At 50.0% G+C, this 24,241-nt stretch overlaps 1 protein-coding gene and 2 long non-coding RNA genes across 3 annotated transcripts; all 3 read right to left on the bottom strand.

The window, feature by feature from the left end:
* Positions 1-606: 606 nt before the first annotated feature.
* LOC127035756 (uncharacterized) lies at positions 607-1,022 on the bottom strand. Its single transcript, XR_007769922.1, has 2 exons — positions 981-1,022; positions 607-847 (listed from the first exon to the last, which is right to left on the bottom strand). It is a non-coding gene; the product is annotated as an uncharacterized LOC127035756 (long non-coding RNA).
* Positions 1,023-7,890: 6,868 nt separating this feature from the next.
* LOC127035572 (maestro heat-like repeat-containing protein family member 2B) lies at positions 7,891-22,205 on the bottom strand. The gene is made up of 12 exons (XM_050925591.1): positions 22,082-22,205; positions 21,579-21,741; positions 20,935-21,128; positions 16,132-16,269; positions 15,810-15,921; positions 13,981-14,127; positions 12,621-12,803; positions 11,421-11,576; positions 10,785-10,919; positions 10,395-10,497; positions 9,584-9,649; positions 7,891-8,746 (listed from the first exon to the last, which is right to left on the bottom strand). The coding sequence occupies exons 1-12, from the start codon at positions 22,201-22,203 to the stop codon at positions 8,649-8,651; spliced, it is 1,617 nt and encodes a 538-aa protein (XP_050781548.1). The 5' UTR covers positions 22,204-22,205; the 3' UTR covers positions 7,891-8,648.
* LOC127035759 (uncharacterized) lies at positions 22,205-24,241 on the bottom strand. Its single transcript, XR_007769926.1, has 3 exons — positions 24,214-24,241; positions 23,387-23,539; positions 22,205-22,236 (listed from the first exon to the last, which is right to left on the bottom strand). It is a non-coding gene; the product is annotated as an uncharacterized LOC127035759 (long non-coding RNA).

Raw genomic sequence — 24,241 nt, forward strand, 5'->3', positions numbered from 1 at the left:
TCCACATCCTCCATATCTTTTTAAACTTCTGTTAAATCACTGCTTTGACTTCATTATTAGCAACAAAATGGTGAACGCCGTCCGTTTTAACAACCTGCTAAAAGGTTTGTTTAAAAATTCTTTCCACTGATGGGTTTGTAATTTTTGATGCTCGACCTTCGCTAAAAATAGCTTTAAAGGCCTTGGATACCTCACCACTTGTCTTATCTTTTAGGCCTAAGGACCAGGCATATTTGGATAGGATGTCTATCACCTTTAAGATGTACTTAAAGCCTCTGTTGTGTTTGGAGAACCGGCGCACATCTACCAAATCTGCCAGCTATTGCGCGTTCACATCTGAAACAATGGTCTTGTTTCTTTTAAAACGTATTGGAGCCGGTTTGTGTAAAGTGTAAGCCTCCTGGTGTGAAAGCCAAGCAGTTGCCTGTCTTCTATTGAAAGTTTTACTATGCTTTTTGGCCACTCGAAAAAGAGGATTCACCTCACCAAAGCTCCCCGCTTCCCTGGGGGTATAATATATTTTCTCTAACAGAGCTGTCTGTGGAGACGGGACTGTTTCTGGTACCGTGTTTTACTAACACAAGCATGGAGGGGGATGCAGTCATATGGACACATTTAAATAAGTTTAATTAATTGCCTGGTTTAACACAACCTTTGACAGCTGTCTGTAAAAATGGACACCATAACCCTTACAATGAGGGACTCTGATCTGGTACATTTTTCTATTTTGTCCTTTTCCGGATTTTCCTCTTGAGATCTGCGTCTCAGACAGGAACAAAAACAGCTGATGAACGACAGGGCTACCGATGTGTAAGTTCTCAAAGGCCTCTTGAAAGGCATCGTCGAGCTGTTGAGAGATTTTCAGACAAAAAACAGTGTTAGCCCTCCCCTCCTTGTTCTTAGATTTATGCAATGCCAGGTCGATTCTTAACCCCATTATATCCCCATGATTGATCGTTGCTTCTTAATCATTCACTTACCTGAGCGACGTCTTTCCCGTTCACCTTGTCCGCTGGTGACTCAACCAAGTCATGTCGTCTTCCAACTTTGGGGGGGTGGACAATGAGAGGCCATCACACTCATCAGGGTTCTTCATGAGGCAGGGCTGGCTCTAACATTTTTGCCGCCCCAAGCGAAAACAAAGAGCGCGGGCCCCCCGAGTGTGGCGTCACCCAAGACCCCACCCCCCCAACCGTGGTGTCGCCCAAGACCCCGCCTCCCCCGAACGTCACGTCGCCCAAGTCCCCGCCTCCTCCGAGCGTCGCTTCGCCTCGCCCAAGTCCCCGCCCCTCCGAGCGTCGCCTCGCCTAAATCCCTGCCCCTCCAAGTGTCACCTCATCCAAGTCCCCACCCCCTCCCAGCGTCGCGTCGTGCCGCCCAAGTCCACCGCCCCTCCCGAGTGTCACACCGCCCAAGTCCCCGCCTCCCCGAGCGCTGTGCCGCTGAAGCCCTCCCCAGCCGAGCGCCATGACACTCAAGTCCTTGCCCCCCAGCATGGCACCATGCCTCCCAAGCCCCTCCCCCAAGCGCCACCTGACCGAACAAAAAAACAAAAACAAATCCCGAATGCCACCCTGTCCCGAGGTGCTGCCCCAAGCATGTGCCTGGTGGGCTGGTGTCTGGAGCCGGCCCTGTCATGAGGGTTCGGGGTCGGGTTCTGAGGTATTTATGAATGGTCGCGTCAAAGGGCCCTCCTCGGAAAAGACGGTTACTCACCTTTGTAACTGTTGTTCTTCGAGATGTGTTGCTCACATCCATTCCAGTTAGGTGTGCGCGCTGCGTGTGCACGCTCGTCGGAAACTTTTTACCCTAGCAACTCCAGTGGGCCGGCAGGTCGCCCCCTAGAGTGGCGCCGCCATGGCGCTCGATATATACCCCGGCCGGCCCACCCGCTCCTCAGTTCCTTCTTGCCGGCTACTCCGACAGTGGGGAAGGAGGGCGGGTGTGGAATGGATGTGAGCAACACATCTCGAAGAACAACAGTTACAAAGGTGAGTAACCGTCTTTTCTTCTTCGAGTGATTGCTCACATCCATTCCAGTTAGGTGAATCCCAAGCCATACCTAGGAGGTGGGGTCAGAGTGAGAAGTCGCGGCATGGAGCACTGCAGATCCGAAGGCCGCGTCCTCTCTTGACTGCTGGACCAGGGCGTAGTGGGAAGCAAAGGTGTGGACCGATGACCAGGTCGCTGCCCGACAGATTTCCTGGACGGGCACACGGGCGAGGAAAGCCAGCGACGACGCCTGCGCCCTGGTAGAATGCGCAGTCACACGGCCCGTAGGAACATGGGCCAGCTCATAGCAGGTCCTGATACAGGAAGTTACCCATGAGGATAACCTCTGCGAAGAAATGGGAAGCCCCTTCATGCGGTCCGCTACTGCCACGAAAAGCTGGGGGGATTTGCGGAACGGTTTGGTCCTCTCCACATAGAACGCGAGAGCCCTACGGACATCAAGCGAGTGGAGCTGTTGCTCCCTGCCTGAAGAGTGAGGTTTCGGGAAAAAACCCGGGAGGAATATCTCTTGGTTGACGTGGAAGGCTGAGACCACCTTGGGGAGAAAGGCAGGGTGTGGCCTCAGCTGCACCTTATCTTTATGGAAGACTGTATACGGGGGGTCTACCGTGAGAGCCCGGAGTTCCGACACCCATCTAGCTGAGGTGATAGCTACTAGAAAGGCAGTCTTCCAAGAAAGATAGAGTAGGGAGCAAGTAGCTAACGGCTCGAAGGGGGGCCCCATGAGCCGAGACAACACCAGGTTAAGATCCCAGGTCGGGGCAGGGAGTCGGACGTTAGGGTATAGACGTTCCAGCCCCTTCAGGAATCTAGTCACCGTCGGGTGAGAAAAAATGGAGCGGCCATCCCCACCCGGGTGAAAGGTGGAGATAGCTGCCAGGTGGACCCGCAGGGACGATATCGCCAGGCCCTGTTGTTTGAGGGACCAAATATAGTCTAAAATATTGGCCACCGAAACTTCCATCGGGCGGAGACCTTTCTCCACGCACCAACAGGAGAAACGCTTCCACTTGGCCGAGTATGTCGCTCTAGTGGAAGGCTTCCTGCTGCCCAAGAGTACCTCCCGTACCGGGGTGGAGCAGTGCAACTCAGAACTGGTCAGCCACGCAGGAGCCACGCTGCTAGGTGCAGCGACTGGAGGTCCGGGTGACAGAGAGTTCCGTGTTCCTGGGTGATCAGGTCCGGGTGAAGGGGCAGGGGAACTGGGTCGGCTATGGCCAGGTCCAGCAACATGGGGTACCAATGCTGTCTGGGCCACGCCGGGGCTACCATGATCACGCGGGCCCTGTCCCTGCGCACCTTCAGAAGGACCCTGTGGACCAGCGGGAACGGGGGGAACGCGTAGAACAAGTGGGTCGTCCGCGGAATAAGGAAGGCATCCGCTATAGACCCGGGTTCCCGGCCCTGAAAAGAGCAGAACGCCTGGCATTTCCTGTTCCCCCCGGACGCGAAGAGGTCCACACGGGGACAACCCCACCTCTGGAAGATCGAGAGGGCGACGTCCGGGCGAAGGGACCACTCGTGTGAGAGGAAGGATCTGCTCAGGCGGTCCGCCAGCGTGTTCCGTACTCCAGGGAGGAAGGAAGCCATGAGGTGAATGGAGTGGGCTATACAAAAGTCCCAGAGTCGCATCGCCTCGTGACATAGGGGAGAGGATCTGGTGCCGCCCTGCTTGTTGATATAGTACATGGTCGTCGTGTTGTCGGTAAATACCGCGACACAACAACCCTGAAGCTGGTGATAAAACGTTTGACAAGCAAGGCGGACCGCTCTCAACTCCCGCATGTTGATGTGCAGCTTCACCTCCTGCGGGGACCACAGGCCCTGTGTTCTCAGGGTTCCCAGGTGGGCCCCCCAGCCGAGATCTGAGGCATCCGTCGTTAGGGACACCGAGGGCTGGGGCGGGTGGAATGGGAGCCCCGCACACACTACGGACTGGTCTAGCCACCAGCTGAGAGAATCCAACACCCCCTGGGGGATTGTGATCAGCATGTCTAGTGGTTGCCTTGCCGGCCAGTAATGTGCGAAGAGCCACGACTGGAGGGGCCTCATGCGGAGCCGAGCGTAACCGGTCACAAATGTGCATGCTGCCATGTGGCCTAACAGGGTTAGACATGTCCGTATTGATGTTAAGGCGGCTGCCCGCAATCGCTGAACGATCGCCGACAACGCCTGGAACCTTGGCAACGGCAGAAGGGCCCTGGCCACGGTGGAGTCCAGGACGGCCCCAATGAACTCCACCCTCTGCGCGGGGAGCAGGGTGGACTTGTCCACGTTGATCATGAGGCCCAAGGTAGCAAACAGGTCGGTGATCCTGCGGACGTGGCTGCAAACCTGTAGCTCCGACGTGCCCCGAATTAACCAATCGTCTAGGTAAGGGAACACGTGGATACGACTGCGCCGAAGATGTGCCACAACGACGGCCATGCATTTTGTGAATACCCTCGGAGCCATAGAAAGGCCAAATGGGAGGACTGCAAATTGGTAGTGAAGGCGGCCCACCACGAATCGAAGGAAACGTCTGTGGTGTGGCCATATGGCAATGTGAAAATAAGCGTCCTGCATGTCGAGGGCGGCATACCAGTCTCCCGGATCCAGGGATGGGATAATGGTCCCCAGGGATACCATGCGGAACTTCAACTTCACTAGGTACTTGTTGAGCTCTCGCAGGTCGAGGATAGGCCTGAGGCCTCCCTTGGCCTTGGGGATCAGAAAGTAGCGGGAATAAAACCCCTTGCCTTTCTCGTTTTCCGGAACCGCCTCTATAGCTCCTTTGTTGAGGAGCGTCTGTACCTCCTGTCGAAGGAATTGCTCGTGAGAGGGGTCCCTGAAGAGGGACGAGGAAGGGGGGCGGGAGGGAGGAAATGATACAAACTGCAGGCGGTATCCCGTCTGCACCGTGCGTAAGACCCAGCGGTCCGATATTATTTGGGTCCACGCCGGGAGGAAAAACGAAAGGCGGTTGGAAAACGGGGGGGAAGGATCCGTGGGGGAAACTGTTATTGCGCCCTCGGGCGCACCTTCAAAACGAAGGTTTGGGCCCAGGCGGGGGCTTGGAGGAGCTTTGATTCTGCCCCCCTTGGTTCCCCGACTGTCTACGCCTTCCATTCCTGCCGCGGCGCCTATTAAGGTCCTGCCGCTGGCGGAACTGGGGGTATGGCCTACGCTGCTGCTGCTGCTGCGGCCGGAAGGGTCTGCGCTGCGTCCCCGGCGTGTGCATCCCGAGGGAGCGCATAATGACCCGATTGTCTTTAAGACTTTTCAGTCTGGGGTCTGTCTTTTCTGAGAACAGGCCCTGGCCTTCGAACGGGAGGTCCTGGATGGTGTATTGGAGCTCCGGTGGAAGGCCAGAAACCTGAAGCCAGGAGATGCGGCGCATCGTTACCCCCGAGGCGAGGGTACGGGCAGCCGAGTCTGCAGCGTCCAAAGAGGCCTGTAACGAGGTTCGTGCAACCTTCTTGCCCTCGTCAAGAATCGCCGCGAATTCTTGACGAGCCTCTTGTGGCAGCAGCTCTTTGAACTTGTCCGCTGCCACCCATGAGTTAAAAGCGTAGCGGCTAAGAAGGGCTTGCTGATTTGAAACCCTGAGCTGAAGGGCCCCAGCCGAATAGACCTTGCGGCCGAGGAGGTCCATACGCCTGGCCTCCTTGGATTTGGGGGTTGGGGCTTCCTGTCCGTGGTGCTCCCTCTCGTTCACCGACTGCACCACCAGGGAACACGGTGTCGGGTGAACGTGGAGGTACTCATAGCCCTTGGAGGGGGCCATGTACTTCCTTTCGACGCCCCTCGCCGTAGGGGGGATGGAGGCCGGTGACTGCCAGATTGTATTGGCGTTGGCCTGGATCGTCCTAATGAAGGGTAGGGCGACCCTGGTGGGAGCATCGGAGGAGAGGATGCTGACGACGGGGTCCTCAATCTCAGAGACCTCCTCGGCTTGCAGGCTCAGATTCTGTGCTACTTGCCTAAGGAGGTCCTGGTGTGCCCTGAGATCTAGCGGAGGAGGGCTATTGGAGGAAGTGCCAGCCACCGCTTCGTCGGGAGAGGAGGATGAGGAGACCCCTGGCAAGAAAGTGTCCAGCGGGGGGTCCGCCTCAGCCCTCGCCTCTGGCTCAGGAGCAAGACCAGGGTCTTGCTGCTTCGATCCTTCCTCTCCATCAGGGGAGGGAGAGGGGCGAGACAACGACGCCTCTGGCACCCTGTGCTCCGCCGTTGCAGGCCTAGCAGGAAGCTGTTGGGGGCCCTGGGCTTGATGGTATGCCCAGGGTGTCCAAAACCCCCACTGCTGCGGACCCTGGTCCTGTTGCGGAGGGTCCTGGAATAGAGCCGCTTGTCTGTCGGTGCCCAGCGCATATACGCTGTCCGCTTGTGATGACACCGACGGCTGTCTGGAAGGCCATGGCGGGGCCGACCGCGGCTGATAAGAGTCTCCGCGGTCCGGCACCGAAGATGTTCTCGGTGCCGGGGATCGGTACCGGGAGTCATACCGGCGCCGGGATCGGGACCGAGTTCTGTCTCGGTGCCGGCCGCTGCTTCGGTGCCGGGATCGGGACCGGGACCTGCCACCGACGCGGTGCCGGGAGGTCGACCGGGACCGGGACCTGCCACCAGCTCGGTGCTGGGAGGTCGACCGGTGCGCTGAATGACGGCGAGACTGGCTCCTAGAGTCACGGTGCCGGTATCGGCGGCTGGAGCGAGATCGTGACCGTCTGGAGGTCGATCGGTGCCGCGAGTACGACCGATACCGCCGAGGGGAGCGGTGCCGGGACTGCGAGCGGCGGTGGGATCTCGAGCGACCGTGGCGTCGGGACCTCGATCGCGAGCGTGAGTCCCGAGACGGCGCCGTCATCATGGGCTTGCCCCTAGATGCTACCCGCACCGGAGGTACCGGGGGTGGCGGCTGAGTTGACTCAGTCAGGGCAATGAGGTCCCGTGCCAAGGCGAAGGTCTCTGGAGTGGATGGGACCAATAGCTCAACCCCAGATCTTATGGGGGAGCTCGGCGGTACCGGACTCGACGGACCCACCGGGCCCGGAGTCGACGGTGCCGGTAGCGCCGCGGCAGATGTCGATGCCGGGCGCTCCATTCGAGTCTGCCTGGCTGGAGTTGCAGACTTCGATGGTCTTGTTTCTGCACCCGGTGCCGGGGAAGGTCGGTGCCGGGGAGTCTTTCCGGTGCCGGTGCGATCCGGTGCCGGCGTAGAGATCACGGCCTGCGAAGCTGCTGGGTCAAGTGCCGCTTCCATTAGGAGAATCCTGAGTCTCTGGTCTCTCTCCTTCTTTGTTCTGGGCTTAAAAGCCTTGCAAATGCGGCACTTGTCCGACCTGTGCGATTCCCCCAGGCACTTTAGACACGCGTCGTGAGGGTCGCTGGTTGGCATAGGCTTTTTACAGGCCGCACATTGCTTAAAGCCCGGCGAACCAGGCATGAGCCCGGTGCCGGGTGCCGGGAAGGGCTACAGCCCAGACCGGCTAACAACTATGTACAAAATTATTTACACTACAAACTAATTAACTAACTATACTTAACCACTAACTAACAACGGTAGTAACAACGGTAGTAACAAGGAGAGCTAGGGACGTGGAGGACAGCAATGCCGTGCTCCACAGTTCCAACGACCGACACGGCGGTAAGAAGGAACTGAGGAGCGGGTGGGCCGGCAGGGGTATATATCGAGCGCCATGGCGGCGCCACTCTAGGGGGCGACCTGCCGGCCCACTGGAGTTGCTAGGGTAAAAAGTTTCCGACGAGCGTACACGCGCGGCGCGCACACCTAACTGGAATGGATGTGAGCAATCACTCGAAGAAGAACTGTCACTGCTATAGCGCTTTATCCATACAAGCCCAAAAGGTCCTCAGGGCTAAACAAAGTCAGAAGTTCTCAGGGGGGTGGTAAAGGAGTCCATGTCTCCTCTCAGCCTTTCCATAATTCATAAAACATGTCTCCTTGGTAAGAGATGGCCTCCTCTGCCCAGCGCTGGGATTTATGGGGTGATTGTGCTGCACTCTGACTGGCAGAGGACATTGGAAAGAGTTCTTAGAGGGGTCACATGACCCTCTTCTGGGCGGTTCACTCCTTCCGAGAACCTACCCTATTTTGGTCAACTCTCCTCTTGGGGCAGACCTCTGCAGCTGAAACCCATCACAACTGGTAAAGGGTGGTGGGAGGAGTTCTTAGAGGGGTCACATGAAGCACTTCCGGATGGGTCACCCCACCCCAGAATTCCCCCCCGTTGGTCAAATCTCCTCTTGGGGTGATCCCCAGTGGCTGAAACCCCTCCTGATCAGTAGACGGTGGTGGGAGGAGTTCTTAGAGGGGTCACACAAATCACTTCCGGACAGGTCACCCGCCCCGGAGCTCCCCCTGATTGGTCAAACCTTCTCTCGGGACATTCCTATTGGGGCGAAACCCATCCTGATTGGTAGAGGACAGTGAGAGGAATTCTTAGAGGGGTCACATGACACATATTGCTTCTGGTCATGTGTCCGCCTTGGCCCCAGAAGTAATACCCCATGGGGTGGGTCTTCTGCTGACCAGTGGGCAGGGCTTATTGGGTCAAGGGGTGGGATTAACATTTGATTAATGGTAGGGCCCTTATACTACTGGAGCGCCTTGTTCTGTTTGTCTCCGTTCCGCTTCATTTCTCAAGGACTCCACCAGAACGGATGTCACTTATGATCTCAGTTGCCACCAGCTGGACAGTGGGACTTGGATCTTTCTCTAGGACCTGGAGATCTGAAATTACAGAGGACAACACATTAGTGAACAGACTGTCAAATCACAGCTAAGTGTGATCACAGAACCTTGAAGTACGTGAGCAAAATGATCACATGGAAAAATGTGAAACTGGGCTCAGTCCTTCTATTGGGGTGGAAAATACATGAGAGATGAATAGGCCTCACTTTTCATATAGCCCCTGTGCCTGAAATAGCTGGAGACTTATTACCTCTGACTACCATGCTACAGTAGCTCTCCAATACAAAGCTTTAGGTTCCCCCATTGGTTCCTTCCATGCTCCCAGCTGTGGGGAGACCTTGACTCTACCAGAAAGTCATCCACTCTGCTGCAAATGGAAGAAGATCCATTTTTCAACAGCTTCCACTTTTAAGTTATTTTCCAGCTCTATTCAGGAGCCACTGCCTGAGCTCAACTAAGCCTGGAATTTAACAGAAGCCAGGTCCAAGTTGGTTTGTGCATGATACAGGGCACCTACTGGAAGAAAAATTGCTGGTGGGAAATTGGGGGTAGCAGAAAGTGGCTACAACTTCTTCTCACTTGGGGAGTCCACAGAACGCCAATAAAACCCAAAGTGTGGATAGCACTGGCTGGGGAGGGGGCATTGCCAGAACAACCAGGAGATGCACTGACTCATATCATACCTTCTGCAGCTTCCTCCTTCAGGGGAAATTAAAGCTGACTTTCTACTGGGCAAGAGTGAATTTGTCCTTTGATGTGTGGCTGATGCACTTTGCACCAGTGGTATCAGTTACTGCTGCTTGTCAGCTAAATTTCTTTATAACACTTTATAACAACTCACTAATGAGCAGGACTTCAGCTGCATTTATTACTTACACATCAGCAGATATCCCCGGTACAGCCATTTCATAAGGTGCATGTCTATGTGTTCCAGGATGATGCCTAAATACAAAATGTAAAATAAATAACAGCAACAATAATAAAACCTTCCCTTGCTGAGTGCAAAGTGATATTGGTAGCCCCTAGGTCTTTGGCGTCTCTTACTGTGGGCCTACGGGTGAGCTGTGGGCAAGAGGATTCTGGAGCAGGTTAGAGTCCACACTAAAGAGAATGAGAGAGACATTTTTTAAAAAAGACTGTTTACAGAAACCCCATTTGCTTGAAACAGTCTGTGCGCCTCTTGCCACTGCAGTCAGTTATTGAAGACATACTAAGAGAGTGTCTTGGCCTAGTGGTCTGAGCAAAGGACTGGGGCCAGGAATGAGTGAGTTCTAAGCAGGGATCTCACAAGGTGACTGACAGGTAAGCCTCAGATGAGCTACAATGCCTGCCTGTCTCACATGGGTGTGCTAGGGAGAAGAGGGCAGAGGGCCAAAGAGGAGGAACCTAATGGTTCCTTGACAAGGTGCTGGAAATTATACCCCCAGCTCAAAGTGTAACCATGCCCTACGTGACGGTGTCCCAGCCACTACTGCAAAATGATTGCACTGTGCCTTCCCTGCAACAATCCCGAAGCACTTCATAGCAACTAATGAATTCCTCCTCCCACCACCCTGGAGAGGCAGGGACATTAACATCTCCATCTATGGGTGGGAAGCTGAGGCACAGAGACATTAATGGCACAGTGGGATTTTTTCTGTCCCCCTCAATGGGAATATCACAAAGGACACTGGGCATCATCTCTCACCAGCTAACTTGGCGGCAGCTGCCCGGATCCCTTCCAAGCTGCTGTAGAAGTACGTGAGAGTGGTTTTGTATAAGTTCTCCAGCAGTTCTAAGTTCTCTTTGGCCTAGAGGAAATCAGGGACACATGAGCTCTCTCTGGCTAGAAGTGCCCTTTGACTGACAGCACATGCTTTTACGAACCACAGGTAAATATGAGAAAGAACAGGTGGCTGGGTAGAAGTGGGGAAAATGGGAATCTGCGGCAGATTTACATTTCCCATCACCCTCCCTCATATATCCCACCCTTATAGTTATTTACATTGTCCATCACACATCCGCCCCCAAAACACTCCTCTACACCACCACAAGCCTCTCCAGTCAATAATCTCATACAGTTCAACAGCTCACTCACAAGGTGTCTGCAAATGTCCTCCTGGAGTTCTGTAGCATTCAGCTTGGCTGTGTCATCAAGGTGCTTATTAATCACATGTTGGAGTCTCTTCAGTCCCAAAAACGGGAAACAGAGGTGAAATGTAGCTCTGCATTTCTGAAAAAGAGTGTCACACCATTGAATTTCTCCCTACCGAGTGCTGTGTTCAATCAAAGGGAACTCACCTGCGTGACTGCGCATCTATTCCAGGATAAAAAGGGATTCATCTGGGTGTAACTGGCCGAAACATGCAAGAATGACTAATAGAGGAGAGAGCTTTCACTGAAAACTGGAGGTAGCATCCATGTCTTTTGGGAACAGTTATACTGATGAAAGCTGCTTCACCAGCCACAGCTGTGGTCTCTCCTCTGTTCTGGGGAGGCAGGGGCCTGGGGTGCAGAGACAGACAGGAACAGAGACCTGTAGGAGTCAGACTCATGACCTATCCTGAATTCTGGTGAAGCAGCCATGGACCAAGCTGGCTGGAACTGACTCAGCAAGAGGGCAATGAACTAAGGGGAGAATTTGGGCCTCCACAACAGGCAGGAATAGCAGAGCTCCCCTGGCATTGGGAGGAAGATTCCTTTGGCTTAGGAAATAAGTCATTGTCAGGCTTACCATTGAAACCTGGGGGTTTGGGTCTTGCAGGTGCAGCAGAAGCGTGACCCAGCTCTTTTGAACCTGCTCGGTGAAATAGGCCTTCCATTTTTTCTTTGTCAACTGAGCCAGGATGCCAAATAAGACAAAGGCCACTGAGCGAAGAGCATCATCCTCCTACAGCCAAGAAAACCCCACAACTTGGTAAGTAAGGGATAATCCCATCACACACCTCACACAGCCATCTCTTCTACGCTAAAGTAGAGTGATTCCAACTACAGCTAGTTGGAAAAACTTTAATTAACCAATTTTTTGTTCACATTTGCTGATTCATGAAAATATTTTAGAGCCAGTTCAATTTTGAGGAAATTCCTCCGGAAGCCAGGCAGGGGTCCTTAGAAACCTGCCTGGTGTCTTGCCAGTGCACCCATCCAGGTCCTTGGCAGCCAATCTAGCAGGCTGACTAGGATTGTAGGCTTCTTCAGGGGGAGAGATAGCTCAGTGGTTTGAGTATTGGCCTACTAAACCCAGGGTTGTGAGCTCAGTCCCTGAGGGGGCCAATTGGAGAACTGTGGTAAAAAGCTGGGAATTGGTCCTGCTTTGAGCAGAGGGTTGAACTAGATGACCTTCTAAAGTTCCTTCCAACTCTATGACCCTCAGAGTCCTGGCTCTCAAATTTGCAACTCCCTGGCCCCTCTAGTTCCCAGCACCAGGATAGTCTGAGAGCAGACTGCCCTGGGCCAAGGCTTCCAATAGAGCTAGGCTGAGTATAGTAATTCTGTTTCACAAGGAGTTTTGAAGTTTGGGGAGAGGGGTTCCCACAAATAGGAACAAAACCAAAATTTGAAATCTCAAAATTCTCTGCTAAACAGAATTATCGTTCCAACCCTCTCATATAAAAATAGTATTGACCAGGCCCAGAACTCTCTATTGCACTCTGTAAGCCCCTTTTCATGGTTATCTAGCTACCTAATCTAGTATTCAGACTTTCTTTGAGGTTCTCAGTGGCAATAAAGAAGAACAGAAGGGTGAGACTGTGGGAGCAGGGATGTCATCCCCATCCTCCTAATGTTCTCCTCTTCCACAAAACACCTCTCTTCCCTGGGGCCTAAAATCGCTGCACTATGACATGAGCAATGCCCAGGGAGTTCCCATCACACATCGTAAATGGAGTCTAATCAAGATCGGTTGAACTGGGGTTGGATAGTTCTGTTCACATACATCGTCAAAGTAGGTCCGGATCTGTTGGGTGAGGTCTCTGAAGGAAGAACCGATGTCCTTCTCTTTCAGTTGCTTCAGGACTTTGGCCAGTGCATTCATGCTCTCGCCAATCACTTCAGAACTGAAAATGTCATGTAAGGCCCGGATCAGTATGTCCAGAAGAAACTTCTTGTGCTTTTTCACCTGGACAAACAGATGACATTAAAGAACAATTATCACTGATCACAATTCTAAAAAGTTTTCTTTAACAGTTATGAAGCAGTGGGAATTTCATCAACCCCCTCTCACCGCAGAGACCTATAGCTATATTTCAGACCAGGTGCTAGCTACAATGAGCCAAACTCGCTGCCATAATACACCTGTGTAATCCTATTATTAGATTTCTAGTTACTTAGATTCCAAGGCCAAAAGGGACCATTGTGATTATCCGGTCTGACCTCCTGCATAACGTAGAACTTCCCCAAAATAGTCTCGATTTGAACTAGAGTGTCTCTTATAGAAAAATATCCAATCTTGATTTTAAAATGGCTAGTGACCGAGAATCCACCATAACCTTTGGTAAATTGTTCCAATGGTTAATTAAAATTACCATTAAAAATGGATGCCTTCTTCCCATTCTGAATGAGTCTAGCTTTGTTTTTCCCCATTGAATCTTATTATACCTTTGTTTGCTAATGTGAAGAACCCATTACCAAAATTTGTTCCCCATGTGAGTAGTTATAGACTGTCCTCAAGTCACTTCTTAACCTTCTCTTCGTAAAGCTAAATAGATTGAGCTCCTTGAGTCTGTCACTAAAAGTCTATGTTCCAATCCTTTGATAATTCTTGTGACTCTTCTCTGAATCCTCTCTAATTGATCAGCATCCTTCCTGAATTGTGGACACCAGGTCTGGACACAGTATTCCAGCAGTGCTCACATGAGTGCCATATTCAGAGGGAAAATAACTTCTTTACTCTAATTCAAGATTCCTCTGCTTATGCCTCCAAGGATCATTTCAGCCCTTTTGGCCACAACTTGGCTTTGGGAGCTTATGTTCAACTGATTCTCTGCCATGACTCAAGTTTTTTTTCAGCGTCATTGCTTCCTGGGATAGAGTCTCCCACCCTGTAAGTATGGCCTGCATTTTTCCTTCCTACATGTATACATTTACATATGGTCATATTAAAGTGCACATTGTTTACTTATGCCCAGCTTACCAAAGGATCCAGCTTGCTCTGTATTGACTGCAAAAAGGTTACTAGGGTATGGGAGAGAGCAGAATTTGGCCTAGCGCATTGTGTGCAGTCTCTGTAAACTCTGAACAATTATTTCCCTTGGTTTCTCTAGTTATGTTGCATTCTATTCAGTAATCTCTCATACCTTCTGAGGCGCCCCATCGACTATATTTCCCAGGCCTCTTACAGCCATCTGACGGACAATGCTGTTCCTATCCTGTGACCTTTCTTCCAAGACGCGTAAGACACTCTTAAGGAACGTCTTCTCCCTGAGCATGGGATCACTCATTAGCTGAAATAAAATCAACATGTCCATTAGCCCCAGTATGATCATAAAGATTGGGAATAGAATTTGAGCAGACATGGAATACACTAAAAACAACAAGGAGTCTTCCTACAGCCACAGTCTTGTAGATGCAGACTAATATGGCTTCCCCTCTGACACTTGGCACATAACACACTGTAACTTTATCATTCCATGCAAATGAGAAATGTCTTAAAAACATGGAGCTTTCCTTTTGGGCACTATAATAGGGATCCTCTCACAGTCCTTTTCTCACCCCTGGTGCACCCTGCCAGCCGACCTCAGTGAGTCTTCTGTGGCTCAGGCCTCTGGCTAAGTCCCAAAGGCCAAATGAACCCCTTCTGGGGTAGTCAAGAACAGTCCCATTGCCCTCACTAGGGTCTCCAGCCCCAACTCTGGGTCCTTGAAATTCTGCCCTTTGTTCAAGCTCTCCATAAGCATTGTCCCCTTCCGGGGCCTTATGCCACTGTAAGTGATAGGGGAACCAGGGCCTGCCCAGAACTCTGAGGTACAAACCATGGACCCTGTAAACAGTAGTTAGGCACTGCTTGATTTCAGGTCATTGTTGAATCTTCCTACCGGCCACTTTTAGCTTCACCCTCACCTCAAGGTTAAAATTCTTAAGGACTCTCTTCCTGCAAACCCAACTTAAGCAAATGCTGCCAGAATCAAACTCTGGCAATCCCCTGAATTTCTGTGACCAGAGAGCAGCATCCTTTCTTGCCCCTCCAGTTCCTGCCAGGAACTGACCTGCTAAGGCCCTGCAGCTCCTTTCAGCTGAGCCTGATGGGCTCTGATTGGCTGCTTTCATGAGACCTCTCTAGACAGACCCAGATTTGTGGCTCTTTTCCTGGGGCAGGGTGTAGTAGGACCACGGGGCCTCTTGTAAGGAGCCTCAAAGCCCAGGTACAGCCCATCCCAGGCACAGATCGATTATTTTTCTTAGAACCAGATGAGCCCCTAAGATAGTTGCTTAGCATAAGTGGGAAGTCTGATGCACATGTTAGAGGAAGGCTGTGGAAAGGGAGGATGGCCCAGCAGTTATCACACTAGCTTAGGACTTAGGAGACCCAGCTTCAATTTCCTGCTCCCTCAAAGACTTCCTGGGTGACCTTGGGCAAGTCACTTAGCCCTTCTGTGCATCAGTTCCCTGCCTGTAAAATAGGAATAAGAGTGCTTCCCTACCTCCCAGGAGTGATGTGGGGATACAGATATACATTAATGAGTTTTGAGGTACTCAGATACTACAGTAATGAGAACCTACGATAGATGTGAATGTATTTGTATGTGGCTTGTTTTATAGTATTAGGACACTAGGTTCATTCAGAAGATCTGCTGAGCTAAACCAAAATCAGGAGCTGTTGGTTAGTATCAGCACTAGGACTTGGCAGAAGAGGTCCAGGAATCCAAACTCTGTCTGTATCTCTCTCAGCCAGCCCCTGTGGTTGTGCAGCTAGTATAGGCAATGACAGCAATACAAATATCAGAGAGAGAATGACTCCAAAAGGTAGAATGAAGTTCCTTGTCAGGTTTCCATATAAAAGGGGATCCATTCTACAATCAAAAATGACAATTACTCCTATGAACTGAACTGTACAACTCCCAAAGAAAGAAAGGCAAACAGACAATGGTCTAAAGGTGAAACTGCTCTTCAGAGCCCTGTGTCTTACCTGGGCAAGGAAAGCTGTGCTGGTGACTCGGTAGTTTTCTGTCGGGGAATTCACCCAGGCGAGGAGGCTCTGGATGATCTCAGGTGTTACTAGTTCAGATCTTAGCAGAACTCTGGAAGGCAAAAGAAACCGCTTATGGGGTCGATTGCACACTTGAAAAACTCAGCTGCTCTGAGCAGACAGCTCTGATCTCTATGGGTGGGAGCTGTGTGTTTCCACCCAGGGCACCCCCCCCACAAAGCTGTAAACTGGAGGTTCCCTCTCAGCCACTCTATTTGCTACTGATTCCCAAGGATAAAAGGATGCCTCCTAGATCTCCTACCTCACCAGCAGACACACTCCCTCATGGTGAGTCTGGGGGTTTTCAAGTAGAATCCACGTTCCCTGCTCCCTGAGTTCTCTCATCAGTCTCACATTCCCAACTTTGGAAAGCATGGATTCAAATGCTTGGACAGAAAACCTGGGGAAAGAGAGGCACAGAACTGCAGCAATCGGTAGGAAGGTGCAGCCTGAACAGAGTCAGGAAGCCCCGGTTATTTGTCAGGTTTGCTGTTCATCGACAGTTCATCCATTGGCAATATCCTGGACACCAGCGTCCCTGGAAGGACTTGATGCCGGGAGGTAAGTTTCAGTCTCATACATCTCATATAACTAGTTTTGTTAGGGGCAAAATTTTGCAGTCATTTTTCCCTTTCTGCATGGAGCATGGGCACTAAGACTACAATGATATGGAAAAGATACATGATCAGGATCCAAAAACTGGGGGTATAGAGTGTGGCGATCACTAATGGACATTTTGGGGTCATATCTCCAGATATGATGTGACAGAGCGCTGAGGGTTTGCACTTGAGTCAGCATTCTGGTCACCATTAGTACTAATTCAGTTCCTCACAGAAGGCCTAATTGCTCAGAGGTGTACCTGACTATGAGGTCAGATTGGGGCTAGTGAGTCAAGGAACCAATCATTCCATTAATAGGGACTCTGTCTAAAAGGACATGGGCAGGAGCCCTTTGAGGGGAACAGACAGAGAAAGAAACTTGGGTGACCAGATGTTCCGATATTTGGGGCTTTATCTTATACTGGTGCCTCTTACTCCCAATCCCCTGTCCTGATTGTTCACACTTGCTGTCTGGTCACCCTAAGAGAAAGAGAAGGAAAAAAGCTGGGAGAGCCTGACAAAGTAAGGTCTCTGAGTGGAAACACCTTACCCCCCATTTTGGAGAAGAGTTTAGAGAGTTGAGATACGAGATAAAGGTGCTATGTATTGGTAGGGGGATTAAATAGACTATACATTGAAGTGTACAAACAAGAAAGTCTCAAGGTTTGTAGAAGATGCGGGGGTGCAGCACCCCTCTCTGTCACAGCAGGGGGCTCATCAGGGATTTCCCTGTTATCTATGCAAATGGAGAGCCGGCTGGAGAAGCCGGGGTAGAGGTTTGACAGGCCAGGTGATGGAGGGAACGCTGAAATGTATGGTGAAGCAGCAAAGAGAAGTGTAGAACAGGGGTTCTCAACTTTTCTGTTTCTGAGCCTCCTCCCACCCCCAATATGCTATAAATACTCCATGGCCCAGTTCCAGGCCTCGGCCCTGCCAGGCATCAGAGCTTGGGGCTCCTGGCTCTGGATTTTAACTGCACAGGGTGCACGGGCTCGGGACTTTAGTGCAGGTCCTGGGCCTCAGGGCTCCAGCCTGCCTGGGCTCAGAGCTTCAGCTTTCTGCCCTGAGCCCCAACTAGTCTAATGCCAGCCCTGCTTGGCGGACCCCCTAAAACCAACCCGGTTGAGAACTGCTGGTGTAGAATACCCTACAGACCTTCCAACAATCCCACCATGCAGAAGAACAGCCTTTGCTTGCCTGGTAGGTTTAACAGGAAAAGCGCCTTCAAGAATTGATATGGGAGTAAGCCCAGATCTGGCAACAACTCCTCCAAAGTCTGGCAAGTCCTGTGACAGGAAATGGAAACCAGGCACAAGAGATCAGACTCTCTAAAATGGGACATGCAAACAACTCTGATGTGGTTTTGGATACTCTTAAAGGAGCAGCAGTGAGAACTCATAGGGACAGAACAATGTGGGCCCTTCGATTGACACCCTATTTAACTGGGGAAGCACATATATGGCTCTTAGTGATTAGCGAGCAAGAGATTATGACATGATTAAAGCAGCCATGCTGGACTAGGTGGGGCCTGTCCGTAGAAAAGTACTGCCAGAAATGGAGAGTTGAAAGATGGATTGAGGGATTATCCCCCTGTGCATTTGGATAGAAATTGAAAGACTGGGCCACTCACTGGTAAGGCCAGATACCCAAAATGGGAGGGGGGAGATTCTGGAAGTTTCTTCAGAGTCTCCCTGAGCATACCTGGGCATGGGTTACGTGGCGCCAGCCAGTTAATCTGCACCTCACAGTTAAAGTTACAGAGGAATTTGCAGGGATGGACATTCCCAGAGTGAGTCAGTGGTTTAAGGGATTAGATCTGAGAAGGACCAGAGTGCCTCCAGATGGGAAGGGCAGCAAGAAGAAGAGGGAGGAGCCTCAAGGAACTGTAGCAGGAGCTCGGCCTGCAGTGTGCTTCTGACATGGACGTGAAGGACAGCTAAAAAGAGACTGTCCTAAAATGGACTGTGAATTTGCACAGCTTTGTGGCTGGGACAAGACTCCCAGGCAGGGAAGAAAAAAGCAAGTAGCTACCATACCGGTATGGGTAGGGAGGAGCCATCAAAGGGAATAATGGACACAGCTTCATCCTGTTTGCTGATCAGGCAGGAGTTAGTGAAACCCCACTGGATACTTCCTGGAGGTAGGACCAAAACTGAATATGTCCATGGGGACAATACGTTCTGCCCAATGGCAGAGGTGACTCTGGAAATCAAGGGGAAGTTTAGACAGAAGCATGTAGGGGCAGTGGATGGATTGCCCCACTGCCTTCTGCTGGGCATGGACTGGGATCCCTTTCTAACCGGGACACTAAGGCATGTGTGGAGGCCCAGAAGGGTGGAAGTAAAACCTGCAGGGCCAGGTAAAGAGGAAATGTACGAAAGGGGGTGGAGGAACCTAGACACGAAAGTACAAGCCACAGAGAAGGTGAGGATGGAGAAGTCCCCCGAGAGACAAGAGGGAGGAGAGAGAAAACAAAAGTCAAGAGTAAAGGTGACTTAAGATCATCCATTGGGGTCAAACAGTCAGCAGATCCCTGACCACCAAGATCTCAGGAGCCGGCATCCCGAGAACACTTTGGAGGGACTCCGAGAAGTCTGTGTTCGTGGAAGAGGCTGGGGCACAGCATACCATCCGTCACATATAGATACCTAAATCTGGCCTGCGCATGGGCCAACAGTATGAGCAGAATATACACTTGTGTCTGCAGCGTCAGCGATCACATAGCTAGGTAGCCATCCATGGGAACAAATTCAAGTTTTGTGGACAAAACTTAGGCACTCATGCTTGAAAACCTGACTCACTGTGGCCACTACATAAGATCAGCCTTACTGGGTCAGTCCAATGGTCCATCTAGTCCAGTACACTGTCTTCCAACAGTGGTCAATGCCAGCTTCTTCAGAAGAAATGAACAGAACAGGGCAATCGTGAAGTGATCCAATCCCCGTTGTCCAGTCTCAGCTTCTGGTGGTCAGAGGCCTAGGGACACCCAGAGCTTGGGGTTGCATCCCTGATCATCTTGCCTAATAGCCACTGATGGACCAGTCCTCCGTGAATGTATCTAATTCTTTTTTTAACCCACTTATACTTTTGACCTTCACAACATTCCTTGGCAATGAGATTTACAGGTTGACCATGTGTTGTGTGAAGTCGTACTTCCTTATGTTTATTTTATACCTGCTGCCCATCCGTGAACAGAGTTTAGTTCCCGGTTTCCTAGGAAAAGTCAGAGACATTATAAAACCAGGAAGTCTGTAATGTGAGCACCTTGTTGGCTCGGAATAAAGAAACACAATAATAATAGAAATTAATAATGTTGTGAGGTTGGTGGGAAATGTACATTAATGGGCTACCAGAGCTGAAGTCAACTGATGACACAGAAATCTCTTAGTGTTAACTGGGGAGGGGCACAGAGTGGATGCTGAGGGGTCTGGTATGTACATTCTAGTTAACTAAAAGATTGCCATACGAGTCTCAAAGAAAAGCCCATGTCACCAATAGCATTGTGAAACGTATCTACAGATGCTGTGTAAAGATCCATGTATATGCATTGAAAATTACATTCTTATGATCTGTGTCTAGAGACTAGTCACCAGGAAAGGTGAAAATACGGTTTTCTTTCAGGCAAGAAATGTTTCTCCTATCTGTTTGTTTACATGTAAATTAAGCATGTAGATTCACAATCAGTTCAGAAGGACTGTGAGAACTTCAAAGAAAGAAAAGTAACAGGAAGTAGACAGGGGATGAGGACCCAATTTTGGGGTACACATCAAAGGTTTGCTCTAGTATATTTGGGGGACAAAGACGACACCCTGGCATCTTTCACATAGGAAGTAGATGGACAGCGGGGTCGCTATCAGGCTTGGTTGAGAACATTGGTTGAGAAACATTTTTAGACAGGAGGTTAACCAGTTGGTTAAGTTTAGTCTCTAGGAGCATGTTATGATTTCATTTTACATGTAACCATTTTTTGCTTGCATTCTTACTCACTCTCACTGGAACCTCTGTTCTTTGATCATCTCTGTTCTTGTTTGCACTATAAATATATCTAAGTGCTGTGTGTTTTGCACTATAGAGTATAAGTAATACAGTATAAAGTAGAGAGTCTAAATTTTAAGTAATAAACTGGTGCGTATTGTTCCATTGGGAACAGCAGGCCTGGTAATTCTGTGGGTGTTCAGTGAATAAAGGGTCTGGACACTATACGGAATGGTCAGAAGACTCGGGGGTTGGCGTGTGCCTATCACTAACCTGTACAAAGAGACTAGGGTCTGAGGAGGCCTGGATGGCAGTGCTTGTTTTGCCAGAGCCTGGTCATTTTAGGGAACTGACCCACAGCAGACACAGACAAGACTTCCTCACTCTAAGGGCAGGCGATGGTAAAGTGCCTCATAACCTTGGGAACTCCTGGGGAATGTCACACAACTCTATTGGAATTCTCTTTGTTTCTCTCCCTTCCTTCTAATTACCGGCAAGGGTTGCCTTCAGTATGTTGTCGGTCTTTTTGGAATGACTCCTGACTGCTGATCACTGGCAAAGGCATCTTTTGGCCTAAAGTTCGGCTGACCTGCTGCAGGAGAACAGGAAACAACTCTGGGAGCAGCTCCTGCACAGCTTTGCTCGACTGCAGTGCTGATACCACCTCAAAGATGGCACATGTTGCCTGAAAGGAGAGCATGGTAAAGAATGAGATCTCCTCCCAACACCATCACACCCTCTCTCCCCTTCTGATATCTGCTCTACTAAATTCTCACTTCTGCCAGTAACTTGAATGACTGCGAGCAACTCCCTTAACTCGTGGCTCAGTTTCCCACATCTATAAAAATGTGTATGACCTACCAAGGCATGTTGTGAGTCCTAAGGAATATTTCTAAAGCACTGTGAGAAACCTGGTTCAAAGACTTTCTTATTGCCAGATGTTATTAAGTAAATCAGCCACGTACTCTAAAACTGCTGTATTTGTTCCACAGACAGCAGAGCTGGATTCAGGGAAACAGTACGTCAGAGGAGAACTGCCCACACAGCAGTATTCTACCACACTTCTAGCTTTTTACCAGCAGGATTGTCACAGGGCAGAGGAAAGCCTGAAAGACGTGTCTGTCATCTAACTTACTGAGAGAGGTTCAGCAACTGCCAAATGCCTGTCAGTTTCAGTCTCTGAGGTGACGCTTCCTTCTTGGCTTGTTGATGTCTTTATTTTTTCTATTAGGACCTGTAGGACTTGAGTGGCAAGCAAGGGGTCTCCCCCCAGAGATCTCCACAGCTCAGTGGTGTCACTGCAATTTAATAGAAGTTACATGTAACCCCTGGACACTTTCGTGGCTCAGACTGAATGCGTCATCTTTAAGTAAAGACCAAATTATCTCCAGTTATACCAGTAAAGATAGGTCTTTAGGATGTCAAAGCAGTTAGGAATTAATGGAAACAGAATGACAATTAATTTCTCTCCGCACCCCACCTTAACATGCTCTTGGACCTTCCCGCAGAAAGACCCAGGCTATTAACCGTCAGGAATTATCCCAAACTGTCTGCGGCTTAAATGAAGCCCTGCAGCTCCCAGTAAAGCTGTGGGATCCATGTTTTACCAAGATGAATGCAATAGGTAGCGGTATATACCTGTCCATCGGCAGACGTTTGCTGAGGAGGCTGGAGATCACTGCCTCTAGGTGCTGGTGAGCTAGAATGGGCACTGCCTCCAGCAGGAACTGCCTCAAGCTGCCCTCCTGGATATTAGACATGTGGCTATGTATTATAGCCAGGATAGCTGGCACCTGGAAGGAACAAAACCAGAAAGAAATGTCCCTTATTCTTTCTCTCTATTCAGTCTACAGAATCAAAAACTTTATTTAGCCATTTGCTGCTTTTTTTGAAATTCCTCAAGAAACAAACGTTCAACTATGTCTGCGTAACTTTAACCCACAACAATTGCCCACACTTGCTGTAAAAATTAACACTGACACACACATATACATACCAGGGAAGTTAATGGGGTGGTGCCCAGCTACACATTAAATAAACCAGTTTGCATGCACAAGAGAAGGCTTTGCTTGCCCAGATTTTGCAGGTGTGATTTAAGCAGCCAAATCTGACCATTTGCCTTGAAGGATGCAGAGTTCATAAACAACCACAAGCACAAAATATGAAAGTGCTTTAAACACAGTGTGCAAATGCCTGGGATTATGAACAGGTGATGACCTCTCATATTCATTCCTAGCCCTTCACATCTTCAAAATACTGTGCAAATGTGGTAGTTCTGCTGTGAGGGTTCCCTGTCCTGAGGCCTTTCACCAGCCTTGTTAGAAGATTTGTGGAGTGCTCCTTTCATCTAGCCCTAAAGCACTGGGCTCCAGAAAAAAGCTTATAAATAGTGGATCCCAAAGACACTCTAGTTTTTCCTCTCCCTCCTTCTATTCTTAAAGGGTACGTCTACACAGAAAAAAAAACAAACATCCCACAGCAGTGTAAAAGTGTAGCTGTTTGTGCTTGGGCTGGAGCCCAGGTTCTGAAACCTGGCAAGAGGGTGGGTCTCAGAGCCCAGGCTCCAGACTCACTGGGAATGACTACAGGGCTATTTTTATCCAGGTAGCCCTTAGCCATAGGCCACCTAAGAACTAAATGCCTCCAAGTGCCAGTCATTCTTTCGTCTTGTCTTTTCCCCAGAGTCTGTTTTTTCTAGCCTTTCTTGGCTGAATACTGTGGCAACAAGCTAGACAAATAAATAACCAACCACCTTTCTTTTCCCTTGGATTCTCTGTCTACTGCTATTGATTCTGCCATTGCCTATCTTAGGGTAGGAACAGAGATGGAATCGACTCTGTGTCCGAGGGGGAGAAACAGCAAGATTTTTGTTCCTTATACATGAGGGCAAAGATCTAAAAGCCTACAATTTAGGCAGAAAACCTCTCCAGTTTCCCATTTTACCTGGTCCAGCATGGCATCTCCACACTCCTTTAGGATGATCTTCATCCATAGCCCAGCTGCCGTGGCACAGGTGGGGTTAGCAGACAGCATACTATCCATTGTGGTCTCAATAAAGTCTGTAGCCTGTTCGGAAGGGAAGTACTCACTAACAACCTGGGAACAAAGCAAAAGCAGGAGAGACTGCTATGATGTTTGGCTCAAGCACTTTACAAATGGAAGCCTAATATCTCCATGGAAAAAGATCTATGAATCAGCATATTGTTAATTAGTCTTATGTCCAGCTAACCATCTGGGATTCAAATTCTCTCTATAGTCTATATACTACATTTTTGTATTCTACACTAATGATATCAGGTTTGAGGGAAAGCCGCTGTTGCACAGTTAGCACAACACTGTACTGGATATGCAGGAGGTAAATTTCCAATCTGTATTCACTTAGATACACTGCATCTTTTTACAACCTATCAAATGAAGTCAAGAGAGGCATGCACACAAATATAGGCTAAGGCAAACCCACAAGTGACAGATGAAGACTGGTGGTTTCTCAGCTTGATGTTCCACTAACACAGTTTTTTCTCATGGATGGCTGGATAGGTACATGTGTGTGCATCTGCATGCGCATTTTCATGCACATGCACATTCAGTGAGTCTGGTTTTTACATGGCATTCATAGCACACATCTGCGAAAAGCATCTTGCTGGTTACAGGCAACGAATGCCCCACGCCCACAGCTTGCTCCAAGTAACAGAAGGCATCATGAAGAGTAAATGTAAAATGAACAGTGCCTGGTCACTAGAAATCCGCACAAGTTTTTTGAGTCAGTTAACCCTGGCCATTTTGGAAGATGCCTGAAAC

This window comes from Gopherus flavomarginatus, chromosome 16 (assembly GCF_025201925.1).
Source record: "Gopherus flavomarginatus isolate rGopFla2 chromosome 16, rGopFla2.mat.asm, whole genome shotgun sequence".
Taxonomy (NCBI): Eukaryota; Metazoa; Chordata; order Testudines; family Testudinidae; genus Gopherus; species Gopherus flavomarginatus.